Consider the following 17129-nt stretch of genomic DNA (forward strand, 5'->3'; position numbering starts at 1 on the left):
CACTGGCCATTTTCACTATTAGAAACATTTAAAAGAACCTCATTGTAGGGGCACCTGGGTGGCACGGTCGGTTAACATTTGACTCTTGATCTCAGCTCAGGTCTTAATCTCAGGGTCACGAGTTCAAGCCCCGTGTTGGGGTCCATGCTTAAAAAAAAAAAACAAAAAAACACTTCAAAGAACCTAACTGCCAATTGCAATGACTCAGGGAACCCAAAGTACGTTTCATGATCATAAGCATCAAGTTTTCAAAGTGAGTCTTGCTACCTGTAAAACAATGATCCTGAGTTTTGTAAATGCAAGCTACGTACTAGAGGAAGGTCAGAGCAAAAATTATCTGATCAACTTCATGGGATGAATGCCACCAGAGACAAAATGCGTTTCAAAAAGCAAATAATGGCAAACTATGAATTTTTTGACATTAAGACTGCTGATGGTGGGGCGCCTGGGTGGCACAGTCGTTAAAGCGTCTGCCTTCGGCTCAGGGCGTGATCCTGGGGTTCAGGGATCGAGCCCCACATCAGGCTCTTCCGCTATGAGCCTGCTTCTTCCTCTCCCACTCCCCCTGCTGTGTTCCTTCTCTCACTGGCTGTCTCTGTCAAATAAATAAATAAAATCTTAAAAAAAAAAATAAAATAAAACTGCTGATGGGTGATTGCTTCACTTGTTTCAGGTGGGATTTACCAAGAAATCCAGAAGATGACGGAGAGGTCCAGAAGACCCCTTGTGTCCACCGCCATTAAGTGGGCCAAGTCCGGGAGACCCAAGAGGCATAAACCGAATGAGTTGAAAGCCGTTTGAAAAAACGCACTAGTGAGCTTTTTCCAGACAGCACTGGGAAAATAGAAAAGTTTCTACGCTTGCTTTATTAGAAAAGCCAACATTGTAAAGAAGCCCAAATTTGGACGGTGAAAATTCATGTAGCCTCAGGGCGAAGGCAATAGACATAATTATTGTTAATAATAATTATTGAGTAATAATAAAGCATCAGTATTATATTTCTAGTTATTATTATAATTAATATTAGATGATTATTATTAAAATGACTATAATTGAGAAATTTAAGGATAAAAGATCATAATCATATTAATACATGTTGAAAATGCGTGAATAAGATAAAATTAAGTTTCCTGGCACACTGCCTCAGACCTCCATGTTTTCACTGATTTTAGGAGCCCAAATACTTTGCTCTTCTACTTACAATGGAAAGACAATGTCCTGGACAGCTTCACAGTGACAAGTGGCAATGAGAGTCTCTTTGAAATCCGTGAAGTTGACCCGATAAATGTGTGATTCTTCTGTTCCTACAAAAAACTGGTGTCCTTCCCCTCGAAGTGTGATTGACGTGATGCCACCTTGTAGCTGAATTTTCCTTTATGGAGAAGCAAGAAGGTAAAGTAGATTCACTCGATCAATGAGGACTTGTTACAGAGGATACAAGTCAGGTGTAGGACCTGGGGACCCGCCTTCAGGGAGGGGACACAATTGGAAAGGCAGGAGTGACTCAGAATATTGGGGGCCCATGGTCAGCAGAGGGAGAGGCTAGCAGGGTTTACAGTAGTCGGCGGGCTTCCTCAGGGAGAGAGAGTCTAAAATGGGTTGTGGAACACAGGCAGGATCTGGACAGAGGGAACATTCCAGGAAGGCAATGGGCACAAACAATTATGGAAATTAAATAATTAATTCCATTTCTAGGAAATAATCCTACAACTGGAGGGGAAACCTTTATGTCAAAGGAGGTTATCATAACCTTATCGAAAAGAGTAAAAGGTTGGAAACAACCTAAATACCCAATTGTAAGGCAATGGTTAAATCATCTTTGGGACGGCAGGCAACTTCTTAAGGTATCTGCCTAGCCAGAAAAACCACGTTTAAAACATTATGTACATTTTATCACAGTCGTTTTTAAAAAAGGCATTAATATTGAAAATGTTTATGACGTTTGCCTCCAGTAAAAATAAACCAGAATATAAAATTTTGTACGCAAAGGAAGTACGATTGTTTTAAACTGTATACGAAAAACACAAGACAAGAAGAAATAACAAAATGTTAATAGCGGCTCTCTTCACCAGAACTTTCAGGCCCTCTTGTCTCTCTCTGTCCACATTTCAAATCCCTCTGCTTCCCAAACATCTAATGAATATGAACTTAAAAAAAAAAAAAGAGTATATAAATGAATGGATCCCTAAAAGCCCAGCCTTGTTCTGCAACTAATGTAGTTTTGACAGTAAGAACGCAATGGAGAGTCTCTTGCAAGGGGTCAGTGTGGGAAAGGCAGCATTTTACAAAGATCCATCTGTTGATGGGACACAGAACGGTTAATGAAGAAAGGACTGACCCTGAGTTACATGCTGGCTTCTTCGCTAACTAGATAGAGCTCTCTGACCCTGGAGAAATTGCCAGAAATCTCCCAGCCTCACTTCACTCAAGCACAGAATAATTTCTCCTTCGCAGGGTCGCAGTGAGGATCAGAGATAACGCGCATGAGGCCCGAAGGGCAGCCGATAGAAAGACTGGCTGTTGACATCTGGGCTCCCTTGAAGACAAGGTGGAGCCCGGGGCTACGGGGGCGAGGCCAGGGGTCCCTGAACTCCAGCGGTCTGCTTCATCATACTACTTCCTGACTTCGCATGGGAACTACTTTCCCAATCCACGAAACCCCAAGGAGACAGAAATCACTGCCTCCAACGGGAGGCTATGCTGTCCCACAAGGTCAGTATGGGGACAGGCACAGCACAAACCCTATAATCATCGCCTTGAATTGATCAACCTCATCACGATGGGAATAACCATGTATTGAAAACAAGCTGTTCACAAAGGAGGGGGTTAATTTTGTGCACTCCCCCCACATATCCAGAGTCTAAGCAACCCTCTCTTATTCCCCTGCACGCAAACACAGAACTGGTGCGAACACATTCTCCAGAAGACCTCTCTGGAGCACGGAATTTAACATTGCAACCTGTCTCCTGTCCCCCTTCAACCCTAATCCCCCCTTAGTGTACCTCCAACTCCATTTGTCTCCTGTGCTCATCACCCTCTAAGATGATGTAACGACTTGTTTACTTTATAAACGACTGTCTTTTCCCTCCCGCTGGAACGTCAGCTCCATGAGGGGCAGGGACGTTCCCCTTCAATTCTGTTTGCTTTATTCATGGCTATCTCCCAAGGGCACCTAGAACCGTATCTGGTGTGCAATGCACGCGCGGCACAGATGTGTCTGAATGAAGACAGCTGACGCTCTTTCTACGCTCCACTCGCTAGCGCTCCTGCCTCCCCTAGACCTGGGGGGGGGGGCATATGGAGCGTATCCAGGGGTGTCTGGCTTGGTTCAAGGTGAGCTCGAACTCCACCTCTGCTCCTCTGGGGAGTGTCTTTCCCAACCTCACCACCCCAGAGGGGTCACCCCCTTCTCTGATCGCCTCTATGGTATCCACAATACCTTTTACTTTATCTGGACCACGAGATTTGTGTCTATATATTATCTTGTATTACAAGGCCTTTTTCACGCGTATGTTACCTTATCCCCAAACCGGACTGTCAGTTCTGGGAGGACAAAGACGGCATCTTATTTCATTTTTTAGTATAGCATCTGGCACACTGGTTTGGCCGGAGGTACTCCATAAATACGTGTTAATGACAATGGATGAAGTTTTATTTCATTTCATTTCAATTGATTAGATAGATAGTCCACGAAAAGTACATGGCATAGGACCTGGTATATGGAGGTAGCTGGTGAAGGCCGGCTATTTGTATTAAAACTTGTATTCAAATGAATCAACTACTAGCATTAGTGCCTGACACGTAACCTGCTGCATAAGAAATTTCACTGAATACACAAATTCTGGAAGTTTGAAATTTGAGGTTATTTGCTGGATGTCTTTATAAACAGCATCTTATTTCCTCTGTCATGGCTTCATGTATTAATGAAATAATGATTGATGCATTTATTATAAGGGCAATGTCCCTGGGCTAATCTACTTTGGCTTGATTCAACATCAGCTACTGTCTTTTCATTGGCAAAGAAATCCGCTATTGTGATTTCAACCGCTCATTTTAACAGTAAGATGAAACTGTTTAACCTAATGTCACTTTGGCCATATTGCAATGTCACCGGCTTTAAGCAGCCCTCCCTGTGGTGGGTCTTTCCCCCACCCCGACCCCGTGGAGTCTGGAACTTACTTGATGGGTTTGTAGCTGGGGCTTTTACAGAAGACCAGCAATCCGGCTCCGGAACCCACCAACAAACCCCCCATCTTCAGGCACTTGATGGCGGACACTCCCTAAGGGGGAAGAACAGCGTTGAGAGAAAGGCCAAATGGTTTCGTTAAGAATCGGTGTGTAAGTGGACGCAATGGGCATGGCGCACGGCCGCGCCTGGACAAAGCACAGGAAGGCATTGCCTGTGATGTACCCTGAGGCTGGCCACCAGGGCTCGATGCCAGCAATGGGGTCACGTGCCGGAAGTCCCCTCCCACCCCGTTCCTGCAAGGTGCAGGCACGCTCCCCCAAACTTCCTCCCTTTAAAGCCACCTGTGCATTGTGAATGCATTAGAAATTAACACTTTCTGTTGGCTCAAGTGAAGTTAGAACAGAAGAGAGAAGCACGGACAACATGATTTCCTCAGTGCCTACTCTTTACACCAGATCTTAATTCTTATACTACAGAGAGATCATAACTGACATCCCGAGAGAGCACAAAGAGCCCTTATTGTTCAGTGACCAGAGTTTCTGAACTAAAGCATGTGCTACGTAATCTTGCCAACAATAGACACAGTTAAATTCAGAGCCATCTTCAAAGTTTGGGGAGATACGATGGCCATTTTATGGCACCCACTATGAAGTTCTAATTTAATTTAATTTATTTTATTTTTGAAGTTCTAATTCTAAAATGTGCATGGCCAATATTTCATCTTCAAGCTTTCAATAATAATACAGGACAGGGCGCCTGGGTGGCTCAGTCGGTGAAGCGTCTGCCTCGGGCTCAGGTCGTGATCCTGGGACCTGTGTACTGTTTTTAATATTAGTATTACGACCATCAGCGTCTTTGTCTTCATATTCGTACTGTATGCCTACCAGGTCCATCTGAAACCATCCCAATCCTTTTACCCTTCTTACCAGACAGCGACCATTTAAGTAGAGTTTCAAAATGGGTAACTGCCCAAGATCCCATAATATTCCAACCAAATGTCTTCGATGATACCTCCTATCCCTTCATCCCATAACAATTATTTTCTTTCCATGTGTATAAAGGGCCATCTTGGAACCGCTGCTTTGTGGAATTTACCATCAGACCCAAATGCCTAAATGGTTACATCTTAAAGCATCTGCAGTGCCACCATCAACGGCACTTAAGTACCCAAAGGTTGGGAAGCACTAAGAGGGCTGGGATCTTCTTTTTTGGGAAAGGTGCTTAGATCCCAAGTGCTGGAGGGGGAGGGTGCCAAAAATACCCATTTCGGTATTTTTCCACAGTGTTTCATGGAGTTGGAAATGGCAGGGCTCTGAGCCTTGCGCTCCTTTAATTGATTTGCTTTGCTTTTTATCTGTTTCCTATACTGGACTCCCCGTCCTAAAAATAACTTGGAAAACATTATCTACACAACACCTCAATCTCCTGTGGGATTATTTCTAAGCCCTTCTCCACCCGTCCTATAGCGTTCTCTCATTCTTATGCATGCCCTTAAAAGCTTGAGCATTAAATGACTGTGTGATTAAGAAAACGCTAACATCTTCCCTAGGCACGCGGTGCAAGATTTCACGTCTTCTTGGGAATATCTGCTAAGTGGGAAGGCATCAAAGCTGAGAATCCTCTGTTCTATTATCAGACATGAGACAGGCAGGTGCAGAGCCTACCACGAGCTCTCAAATTCAAAGGTTAGTGGAAACAGCCCTTGAAACTTTCTGGAGGTCCTGGAAAGAGCAGCACTTATCCCAGGAGACGATCCTCTGATTGCAGGCTTTTTAGTTTGGTTTAAATACCGAGGTTTTTCTGGACTTTTAACCAGAATTGTTAGGAACTCTGCAAATATAAAATCCACGATTTCTAGGTCTTGCTTATGACTTACAATGCTGGCTGGAGCTAATCTAAGATCGATTTATTAGATTAGGATAAAATTCACATACCTCTGTATGTGTATTTATGGCTCTGTGCTTGGAAGAGGTAAAAATCGTGTGGTCTGATTCCCTAACTGGGGACACCAACGAATACCTTTGCTCTGCATACGAACCGGAGATGAGGGCTCAGACAAGTCAACGCACCTTGCAAATTTCGGTGTGGCCTTGGACGCAACACACCCTTTTTCTTTTTTCCCACAGACTCTTAACGCAGGTCTGTGCTGCAGTGGAGGGAAGAAATTGCCAGAAGAGAGCAGGGCAGGACAGACGCCGGTGGTCTCTACTCACCAGACTGAACTTGTCCTTCGCAGGCCCAGTGTCTGCCAGCAGTTTGGTCCTCGGGTTCATTTTCAGAATGTCTCCAGTTGTGGTGCCAAGGTAGAAAAAGCTATCGTCATCGGCCATCTGGGGATCAGAGAGGAAAAGAGGCCTAAAGGCCTGTGTTTTCCCAGTGATGCCCATGAGCCCGAAACAGGGGTGGGACGAACTTTCTCTGAGGCCCCAGGAAGACCAACAAAGGTGCTCATGACTAATTTCGTCTGACTCTAAGATGGGTAAGAACAGCTCGGAGTGGGGCAGAATCACGGCAAAACTCAGTGCTGGAGGAAATAGGAGACTCCCGCTAGCCTGTGCATTTCACTGGAAGACTTTTTGTGTCCAATGTTAGATACATATGCATAGATATCCTGACAGTCCCCGTTCTGGAGAGTTCTCCGAAGGGTGCCTGGGATGAATTCTCCAAAGAGGATATGTGTGTGTTCATCTCATATTTTCCAAAGTGTACCTGCGTAAAATGATGATACATTAGATAAGAGAAACAAGTCAATGGAGAATGGAGTTGTCTGTATGAATGTATGAGTCCACATTACAAACCTACGAATAATTCCTCTTTATTGAAGGGACTGTGTTTCAGCAATGAGTTTCACTGTTAGGAACTTTATTTCCAGGAACAGAAATAAGAATTATTCGGGAGTTGCTGTGGCCACGGAGTGCCTCCCGGACACACTGCTTCCGTCTAGTGAGGCAGGCGTCTGGTGTCCAATGGCAGAGCCCAAGTCCCAGTAACACAAGACTCTCCCAGAACTGTGTCTCGGCAGCTCCTCTCCAACCTCTGAAGGGAGTGAGACTCCGAAGTGAGACTCGCCCTCACCCGTGCCGCCTCGATCGGCATCCCCGGGGCCCAGACCTCACCTCCCTACCCTCAGCCCAAGGTACGCGTACCTATGTAGGTGCACACGTGTGCACGAATATGCGTGTGTGTGTGCGTACACACACACAGACACACACACAGACACACACCCCTCGGCCAATACTATTAACAGGAATTTGTTCCAACAGTTACTGACCATCACACTTTAATACTTACTGTGATACTCATGACTATTCTTTTCATCTGACCTGTCTGGCACTCAGTTGGCCAGATTTTTCTGTTCGGGAGATCCAGTTCCCATACTCGGATTGTCCCACTATGGAAGAGACACACAGTCAAACGGATACCCACTTAGGGATCTCTCTCTCTCTTCCCTGTTTTCTGCAGGCCCCCTGGAGAGGCAGCCGAAGGGAAGAGAACTGGATATTTCTGAGGGCTGGTCGGGCCTCGTGCCCTACTTAAAATCTTCCAGTCGATCTTACGACCACCCTCTGAGGTGGGTTTCACGCTCCCCCTACTCTCCAAATGTGAAAACACAGCACAGCAAGGATTTACAGCCGGTCTCTCTCCAGTGTGGGGAGAGCAGACAGAAATAACAAATCAACAGAGAGTAAACCAGAGCTCACTAAGGATGTTTCTTAAAAGCTTTGCAGCTGTGAGGAAATCTTTTCAAGGAAAGTGCTTCATTACAGAGAGTCCTGTCTCCATGAGAAATGAGACTAAGTAACCAAAGGGCCACACAGAACCAGCCATCTGACATAAGACTTGGCATACAGTTGGCATTTAATCATTGCATGTTGAGTCAATCTGAATTAATAACTATATAAACATACCATGGTCAACATCATAGCTGAAGCGAACAGTCAAAGGCAGAAAAGGTTAATTTAAAAATAGACTGATCGGGGCACCTGGCTGGCTCAGTCAGAAGAGCCCGTGACTCTTGATCTCGGGGTTTGAGTTTGAGCCCCACACTGGGCGTAGACATTACGTAAATCAACCAACTTTAAAAAAATAAAATTAAAAAAATTAAAAATTAAAAATAGATCAATCGAGTTCGGTTTTCCCTTGTCTCTTAGCCTCCAGAGTTATGCACATAGTCAGTGTTCAATAAGTATTTCGAACACTTTATTTGAATACAAATCTATCTCTTGTTCGAATACTTATTTTGAGCACTTCCAAAATTAAAAAAAACCACAAAACTCAGCTTCTCCGTGGCCTTCCGGGTAGATGTCATTGGATGTCAAATTGGAATTTGAGGATCTCTCTTGAGGGACAACATCATGGAATATCTGAAGTTGGGACCATCACAGGGGATGTTGTGGGTGCCAGACCAGAAATCTTACTTAAGAGTCCTTGTTCTCGGTTATCATTGTCATATGCAGTTAAAGCAGATCTAGAGTATAGATTGTCCTAAAAAAAAAAAAAAAGAGTTTGGGCAGCGGAGGGTGAAGGACTCCCGTGCAAGTTTTGTCTCCTGGAGAAATGCTGCCCATGGGCATCAGAGTGGGCTGATGCCCGCAGCTAAGGCGGCGGCCAAGAGGCAGCTGGACCCATAATACAAAGGCTTCGTGAAGCCACTCTGCAAACCCAAAGGAAGTGAACACACTGCATGGTCGCCAGTGGCCTCGGAGGACAGGGGAGGACAGGGCCAGCTGCTTCGGGCTCAGTGCGCTCTAATAAGATCCGCTCCTTAGGGGCTGGCTCCCACTCAGCCAGCTAGTTTCACAGCCACTAAATAAATCTGTCCTCATAATTCGCCCCGGAACAAATGCATGCTGCGTATCACAAGGAGGGGACGGGATACAGTGTGGACAGACAGCAAGTCTTTACTCTGTCTGGAAAAGTAGCCAATGGGGTGTGCCTTTTACAGATGGGAGACCATCGATGGCCCGAAAAAAGACAGTTCCATCCAACAGGCACTTCGATACCACGTTCACAGCGTGTGGACCTTTGAACTGGTACACCGCATAAAAGACGATGCTTTTGTGCGGGTTTGACCTTCCTCTCAGACTCCAGCCAGGGCCCCGATTGGTGAATCTGTAAGATAATGTCTTCTGTTAGACAGATGCTGGCCTTCAGCTTGGTCCCCATGAGCTGGTAAGAGCTGACTCTACCGGAAATGATCTCACACGGCTAATAGCCAAACATCTGAAGCTTCCCGGTGCAGTGCATTTGCAAACTATCCTTTTGGGAGACCTAAATCAAGAGCAGGTGCTAAGAAACATCGACCAGTAAGTGAATCCGTGTGATTGTGCACATTGCTCTGTGAGCATGTGTTGTAGATGGTGTGTTATTGGTCACAAACAGACCGGAACCTGAAATAAATTTAGCAGGAGAGCAGAGCCCTTCTCGATGGGAAGCACAGAATTTTCAAACAACCATCTTTAAAAAACTTTCTGTTAGAAGGATTTTTAAGGACTACAAAATCATGCCAATTAGGACGTAAAGTAATTTCACAGGACTAATACTGGGTTCCCCCAAATTGGGATGACCTTGCTTTCCACACAAACAAATATATATAGTGATTTAGGAGTTCTGAAAACCCTGACTGCAGACACATACTTTCCAGCAGTAACAAACATCTCATCCCGGCACCTGGAGAAGATCACTGTGGTGGCATTCCCCACGTTGAGGCCGGCCGCGGGACTGCCACAGATGGCTTCTCTCTTGGCTATGCTCCACACGACCACACTGCCAAAACAAAGAGGGACCGAAAAAGTCAGGGGGAGACAGGCTCTCAAGAGGAGAAGCACTTTTTTTAGTGGTTCTAGAAAGAAAGAAAGAAGGAAAAAAAAGGAATGAAAGAATTACACTGATCCCCAGATGTCTCCTGCATCACACTGGATGTTAGGAGACGAGCAGGTGACATTTCAAAGGTTTTGAAGGAAAATGAGAATGAGGCTAGAAACAAGTGACCCCATCAATGAAGCCTGATGCTAAAACAAAGACATTTTCAGGTAAGCAAGGCATAAAAGTTTACCACCCATTTATCTCATGTAAAAAAAATTTCCTTGGAGAAGTATTCCAGAAAAAAACAGTGCAAGGAAGAGGATGATGTCAGGCAGTGCTCCCAAACGTGACCGTGTACCAGGGTCACATGGAGGGCTTGCTTAGAGGCTGCTGGGACTCCCCCCCAGAGCTTCTGAGTCAGTAGGTCTGGGGCAGCCCTGAGATTTCACTTTTCTAAAAGGTCCCCAGTGACACTGATGCTGCTGGTCTGGGGACCACACCTGGAGAAGCACTGCGTTGGGTTCTATTTCCTTCCTTCTGGGTACAATCACACAACTTAGCCCTAAATGGAATGTGTTCAGACAATAATACTAAAAATGCTGGGGAACATCTGAATCAAAATATTAAAGAAAAAGGAAGCAGATGTTACTTGTTAATGTAAAAACATGCCTGGCTATGTTTCCCAAATTTCCTCCACGAAGAAGGTATTATCACAGGGGGGTCTAAAATCCAGGTAGAACCGAGATCGGTAGGAATGGGGAGATAGAAGGTAGTGTAAGAGCCATATTTTTTTCTTTTTTCTCAGTAGGAAATTGATAGATACCATCTGAAGTGGAAAACTTGAGAGGCATATCACCCCCCCAAAAAAGAAACTCTTAAAACCAAGTACTTCATGCCCAAGAGAAATGAAAACACACAACCACACCAAATCTTGTACATGAATGTTCATAAGAGCATTATGAACAATAGCCTAAAAGTGGGAAGGACCCACAGCCCCATCAACTGATGGATGAAGAAAATATGGTGTAGCCCTACCATGGAATATTATTGGACACTAACAAGAATGAAGGACTGATACATGCCACAGTATGGATGAACCTTGAAAACATGCTTAATAAAAAAATCAGTTATAAAAGGCCACCTATTATATTATTCCACTTACATGAGACACTGAGAGCAAGCAAATCTATAGAGATGGAAAGTAGAACAGTGGTTGCCTGGGGCTGAGAGGGTAATGGTGGAGCAGGAATGGGGGGTGACTGCTAATGGGCAGAGGGTCTCTTTCTGGAGTCTTTTAAATGCCCTACAGTTGTTTGTGGTGGTGGTTACACAACATGTAAAAAATGTGTTTGGGGAAGTATTTCAGCAAAAGGAAGGAAGGAGGGAAGGAAGGAAGGAAGGAAGGAGGGAAGGAAGGAAGGACGGATGGATGAACCCACTTGAATAACCACTCTACCTAAAAGCCTACAGCCATATACTCTAAATGGGTGAATTTTATGGTATGTGAAATACATCTCAATGAAGGTATAAAAAAAAATCCAGTGCTCCTGGAGAGAACTCTTCATGGGGGAGGGGATAGGAATTCTGAATTCTTTTTTTTTTTTTTTTTAAGATTTTATTTATTTATTTGACAGAGAGAGACAGCCAGCGAGAGAGGGAACACAAGCAGGGGGAGTGGGAGAGGAAGAAGCAGGCTCCCAGCGGAGGAGCCTGATGTGGGGCTCGATCCCGGAACGCCGGGATCACGCCCTGAGCCGAAGGCAGACGCTTAACCGCTGTGCCACCCAGGCGCCCCAGGAATTCTGAATTCTTATGCATAGCTGGACAACATCTATTCTTTATAAACCATGGACATGGCATAGTTTCCATTTTTCCAAAACAAGTTTAAAATTTAAAAACAGGGGCGCCTGGGTGGCACAGCGGTTAAGCGTCTGCCTTCGGCTCAGGGCGTGATCCCGGCGTTATGGGATCAAGACCCACATCAGGCTCTTCCGCTGTGGGCCTGCTTCTTCCTCTCCCACTCCCCCTGCTTGTGTTCCCTCTCTCGCTGGCTGTCTCTATCTCTGTCGAATAAATAAATAAAATCTTTTTTAAAAAAAATTTAAAAACAAATAAAAGGCACTGACATAGATAGTGAGTAGGCCAAATAAATTTCAGCATATCTGTCCAATGGTATACAATGCAGTCATTGCAAAGAATAAGATCTATGTCCGAATGAACACACAGGGAGGATGGCATTGGTAGCTGCAAAGTAGATGCAGAGAAAGCATTTGACAAAGTACAACATCCATTCATGATAAAAACGCTCAACAAAGCAAGTCTAGAGGGAACATATCTCAACATAATAAAGGCCATATATGAAAAATCTACAGCTTACATATCACACTTAATGGTAAAAAGCTGAGAGCTTTTCCTCTAAAATCAGGAACAAGACAAGAATGTCTTCTCTTACCACTATTATTCAGCATAGTACTGAAAGTCCTAGCCACAGCAATCAGACAAGAAAAAGAAATAAAAAGGAATCCAAATTGGTAAGGAAGAATTAAACTGTCACTGTTTGCAGATGACACGATATTATATATAGAAAAACTTAAAGACTCCACAAAAAACAAAACAAAACAAAACAAAAAACTACTAGAACTGATACATGAATTCAGTAAGGTAGCAGGATACAAATTTAATATACAGAAAATATGTTTCTCTACACTAATAATGAAGTAACAGAGAGAGAAATTAAGAAAACTATCCCATTTGCAATTGCACCAAAAAGAATAAAATACCTAGGAACAAATTTAACCAAGGAGGTGAAAGACCTGTACTCTGGAAACTATAAAACATTGATGAATGAAATTGAAGATGACACAAACTAATGGAAAGACATTCCATGCTCATGGACTGGAAGAACAAACATTTTTAAAATGTCCATACTAGACTCAAAGCAATGTATAGATTTAACGCAATTGCAATCAAAATACCAGCATTTTTCACATGAGTAGAATAATCCTTATATATGTATGGAACCACAAAAGACCCTGAACAGCCAAAGAAATTTTGAAAAGGAAGAACAAAGGTAGAGGTATTCCAATTCCAGATTTCAAGATTACTACAAACAGTAGTAATCAAAAACAGTATGGTACTGGGACATAGACATGGAGATCAATGGAACAGAATAGAGAGTCCAGAAATAAATTTGCACGTTTATCGTCAATTAACCTATGACAAAGGAGGCAAGGATATCCAATGGGGTGGGGCGCCTGGGTGGCTTGGTCCGTTAAGCATCTGCCTTCAGCTCAGATCATGATCCCAGGGTCCTGGGATTGAGCCCCACGTCAGGCTCCCTGCGCAGTGGAGAGCCTGCTTCTCCCTCTCCCTTTGCCTGCCGTTCACCCTGCTTGTGCTCTCTCTGTCTTTGTCAAATAAACAAATAAAATATTTTTTAAAAAGGATATACAATGGGGGAAAAGACAGCCTCTTCAGTAAATGGCATTTGGAAAACTGGACAGCTACATGCAAAAGAATGAAACTGGACCACTTTCTTACACCTTGCACAAAAATAAACTCAAAATATACTGAAGACCTAAACGTGCGACCTGAATCCATAAAAATCCTCGAAGAAAACACAGGCAATAGTTTCTTTGACATTGTCTGCAGAAACATTTTCTAGATACATCTCCCCTGGCAAGGAAACAAACGCAGAATTAAACTAGTGGGACTACACCAAAACAAAAAAACTTTTGCACACAAGAAAACCATCCACAAAGCAGAAAGGCAACCTACTGAATGGGGGAAGGTATTTGCAAACGACATATCTGATAAGGGATTAATGCCCAAAATATATAAAAAACTTATATAACTCAATACCAAAAAAAAAAAAATCAAAAATGGGCAGAGTATCTGAATAGACATTTTTCCAGAAAAGATATACAGATGGCCAACACACACAGGAAAAGATGCCCAACATCACTCATCATCAGGGAAATGTAAGTCAAAACCACAACGAGATAGCATCTCACACCTGTCAGCATGGCTAAAATCAACAAGACAAGAAACAACAGGTGTTGGCGAGGATGTGGAGAAAGGGGAACCCTCTTGCACTGTTGGTGGGAATGCAAACTGGTGCAGCCACTGGGGAAAACAGTATGGAGGGTCCTCAGAAAGTTAAAAATAGAAATACTCTATGATCCAGTAATTCCATTCCTGGGTATTTACCCAAAGAAAATGAAAACACTAATTCAAAAAGATACATGCGCCCCTGTGTTTACTGCGGCATTATTTACAATAGCCCAGATCTGGAGGCAGCCCAAGGGCCCAATAACGTATAGAACTTTTGAATCATTATATTGTGCACCTGAAGCAAATATAACCCTGTGCATTGTACTTGAAAAAAATATTTTTAACAAATAAAATTTGAGATGAAAATGTAAAACACTCTCCCCCAAACCAAGACTCACGTTCTATTACATGGTAATGCAAAACAGTTCCACAAGCAGGTTACAGAATACTTTTAAAAATATATCTATGTACATACACACTGTAGAATGTCCAGTGCGATTCCCGGCATCCTTTCTGTTCCTCGTCATCTGCGGAGAAGCCTGGTGCGTCCGATGTGCCCTCCCACAGGTTCAGGGCTGACCCCTGTGTGAAACCAGGGGGCAGAACCCCACCCTCCTTGCCCGCACCGCGACTGTTCATCTTTCCGGCATCTCTCTGGTAGGGGCTAGGGTGGGGGCGGCCTGATTGCCGAGCTCTAGAGAATCTCTGGGGATGGGATCCAGGCCTCAGCTGTTCCAAAATGTCCTCAGGTGATCCCAGCGTGTCCCCAGGATGGAGAGCGGCCCCTTCAAGTTGAGCTGAGACTGGTAATGGTTGATTTCTGGATACACGTCTTAATGAAAAACCTTCAAATGGGGACGGCCCAGGGAAAGCATATGTGCTTACAGGATGGGGCGGGGGGAGTCTCGTGAACATAATGCCAACTTGCTCTCTAGTAAGAGGGCTGTCAAGATATAACTTCACACAAACGTAAATTTCCTCTGGGACACCTGCGTGCTCAGTCAGTGAAGCGACTGCCTTTGGCTCAGGTCATAATCTTCAGGTCCTGGGATCGAGCCCCATGTTGGACTCCCAGCTCAGCTGGGAGTCAGCTTCTCCCTCTCCCTCTGCCTCTCCCCCTGCTTGTGCTCTCTCTCTGTCTGTCTCGAATGAATGAATGAATAAATAAAAATAGGAAATAAAGCTCCCTGGTGGGTTGCAATGCGCATTGATGGTTGAGAACTGTAGCCCTGGGGTATTTTTCCCATAGGCTTTTCACATGACACACAGCTGAATAGGGACAGGCCAACAGAGAATGTCGGCGGGGGGGGGGGGGGGGGGGAGAGGGTGCATGACATATCCAGAAATAAACGTGTTGAGTGCATTACCTTCCGTCATCTGGGCCTCCAAGTGATACCAAGTACAAATCATTTGGTGAGAAGGCCAATGCTTCGATTTTGCCCTTGTGAAGTGACAGCCGGGCAATCAGCTCCCTTTTCTTATAATCCCACAAAATGATGTCTGCCTGGGGGCAAGAATATACTGTCAGATCACAGACCGGCTTCGGAAGAGTCTGCGGGGAGAGCTCCTCGTCTTGGTGAAAACAATCGGTAATCGCACTTTTTTTGGGAATTAGATCCTGTCTTACAAACACAAGGCAAGAAACCGGCAACGGTTTTAAATTAAGCAGGGACTAAAAAAATCAAAATCAAAATCAAAATAAATCAAGCACGGACTTTCGGTTCCTAAGCATTATCAGCCAGCAAGCTGCAGGATCTGGTGCGAACACCAAAAACACTTTATTCTCAGCCCCAGGGAATGAAGATGAGCTCACAGAGGAGGCAAGAGGAAGAAGAGGGAGGGGAAGGATGTGTACCAACACAGAGCTGAGCTAGAGGGGGGTGGGTTTTCCAGGGTGGGGGCACCTCTCTGTCAATTTACAGGGAGCTATTTTCAGCTCATTCACCTTGAAGCCCATGAACGTGACCTGTCCAGAGGCTAGGTAAACCCCACTCTTGGAGATGGTCACACAGGAGACATTGTTGCCATGACCGTGCAGGAAATTCTGTTCCTGAGTGTTTATCGCCTGAATCAGGATTGTGCAGCCCAGAGGGTAGATCACATGCTCCTGGTCAGGATGGCATTTCAGGCCAGTGGGCACATGTCCTGAAAGAGAGAGGTTAAAAAGAGTAATCATTAAAAAAAAAAAAAAAAAAAAAAAAAAAAAAGGTAAGCAGAGCAGAGCAGGTGAGTCTTGATCTCTGGGGTGTGAATTCAAGCCCCAGGTTAGGTATGGAGCTTACTCAAAAAAAAAAAAAAAAAAAATAGGGGTGCCTGGGTGGCTCAGTTGGTTCAGCGTCTGCCTTCTGCTCAGGTCATGACCCCAGGGTCCTGGGATCGAACCCCATGTGGGGCTCCCTGTTTAGTGGGGAGCCTGCTTCTCCCTCTCCCTCCGCTGCTCCCCGTGCTTATGCGCTCTGTCAAATAAATAAAATCTTAGAAAAAATTTTTTTAAATAGTAAAAATGTAAAAAATAGTAATAAAATAAAAAAAAATAGTAATGCAGAAGTGGCTAATTTTTAAAAAGTTGGATACAAAAGAGAGCGCTTTTGGAATAACCCTTATTTCAACTAAAATAAATGTGCTGTGTGTGTGTGTGGGGGGGTAATGTATGTAATTTTATTCCACCGACAAGGTCAGCTTCCTGGATCACTTCTCAGCACCTAATGTGTATAAACTCTCCAGGGGATCTGGTTAAAATGAAGATTTGGATCTGAGGTCTGGAAAGGGGCTGAGATGCTGCATTTCTGACAAGCTCTCAAGAGACGCTGATGCCGGTGCAGCAAACTCACTGCTGGAGACCAAGTCCCCAAGGGCCACGTTAGTAATGCTGAGAAGCAGGACTTCCTGAGTGCACCCGGAGAATGTGAATTCACTCCCTCGGGGCAGAAGTTTGGTAAAGATAATTTGTTCTAAGGCAGCACCAGGCTTCTAAAGAAGCACCAAGCTCTCTCAGTGTGAGACCTCCCCCCACATCCTCCAGGTATTTGTAAGAACCATCTCAAGAATTACAAACCTTTGTTATATGTTTTAATATGAAATA

General features: G+C 44.3%; 1 protein-coding gene across 2 annotated transcripts in view; it reads right to left on the reverse strand.

Annotated features, from left to right (window-relative positions):
* CFAP52 (cilia and flagella associated protein 52) overlaps nt 1–17129 on the reverse strand; it is a 39983-nt gene that overhangs the window by 17461 nt on the left and 5393 nt on the right. For both annotated transcript variants that reach the window (XM_057312102.1, XM_044391811.3), the window contains exons 2-8: nt 15993–16192; nt 15415–15551; nt 9827–9955; nt 7481–7580; nt 6403–6519; nt 4180–4280; nt 1202–1372 (exon numbers count right to left, since the gene is read on the reverse strand). In XM_057312102.1, coding sequence (XP_057168085.1) covers nt 1202–1372; nt 4180–4280; nt 6403–6519; nt 7481–7580; nt 9827–9955; nt 15415–15551; nt 15993–16192 — 955 coding nt within the window. The remainder of the gene's footprint in view (nt 1–1201; nt 1373–4179; nt 4281–6402; nt 6520–7480; nt 7581–9826; nt 9956–15414; nt 15552–15992; nt 16193–17129) is intronic.

This window comes from Ursus arctos, unplaced genomic scaffold (assembly GCF_023065955.2).
Source record: "Ursus arctos isolate Adak ecotype North America unplaced genomic scaffold, UrsArc2.0 scaffold_14, whole genome shotgun sequence".
In the NCBI taxonomy this organism is placed as follows: Eukaryota; Metazoa; Chordata; class Mammalia; order Carnivora; family Ursidae; genus Ursus; species Ursus arctos.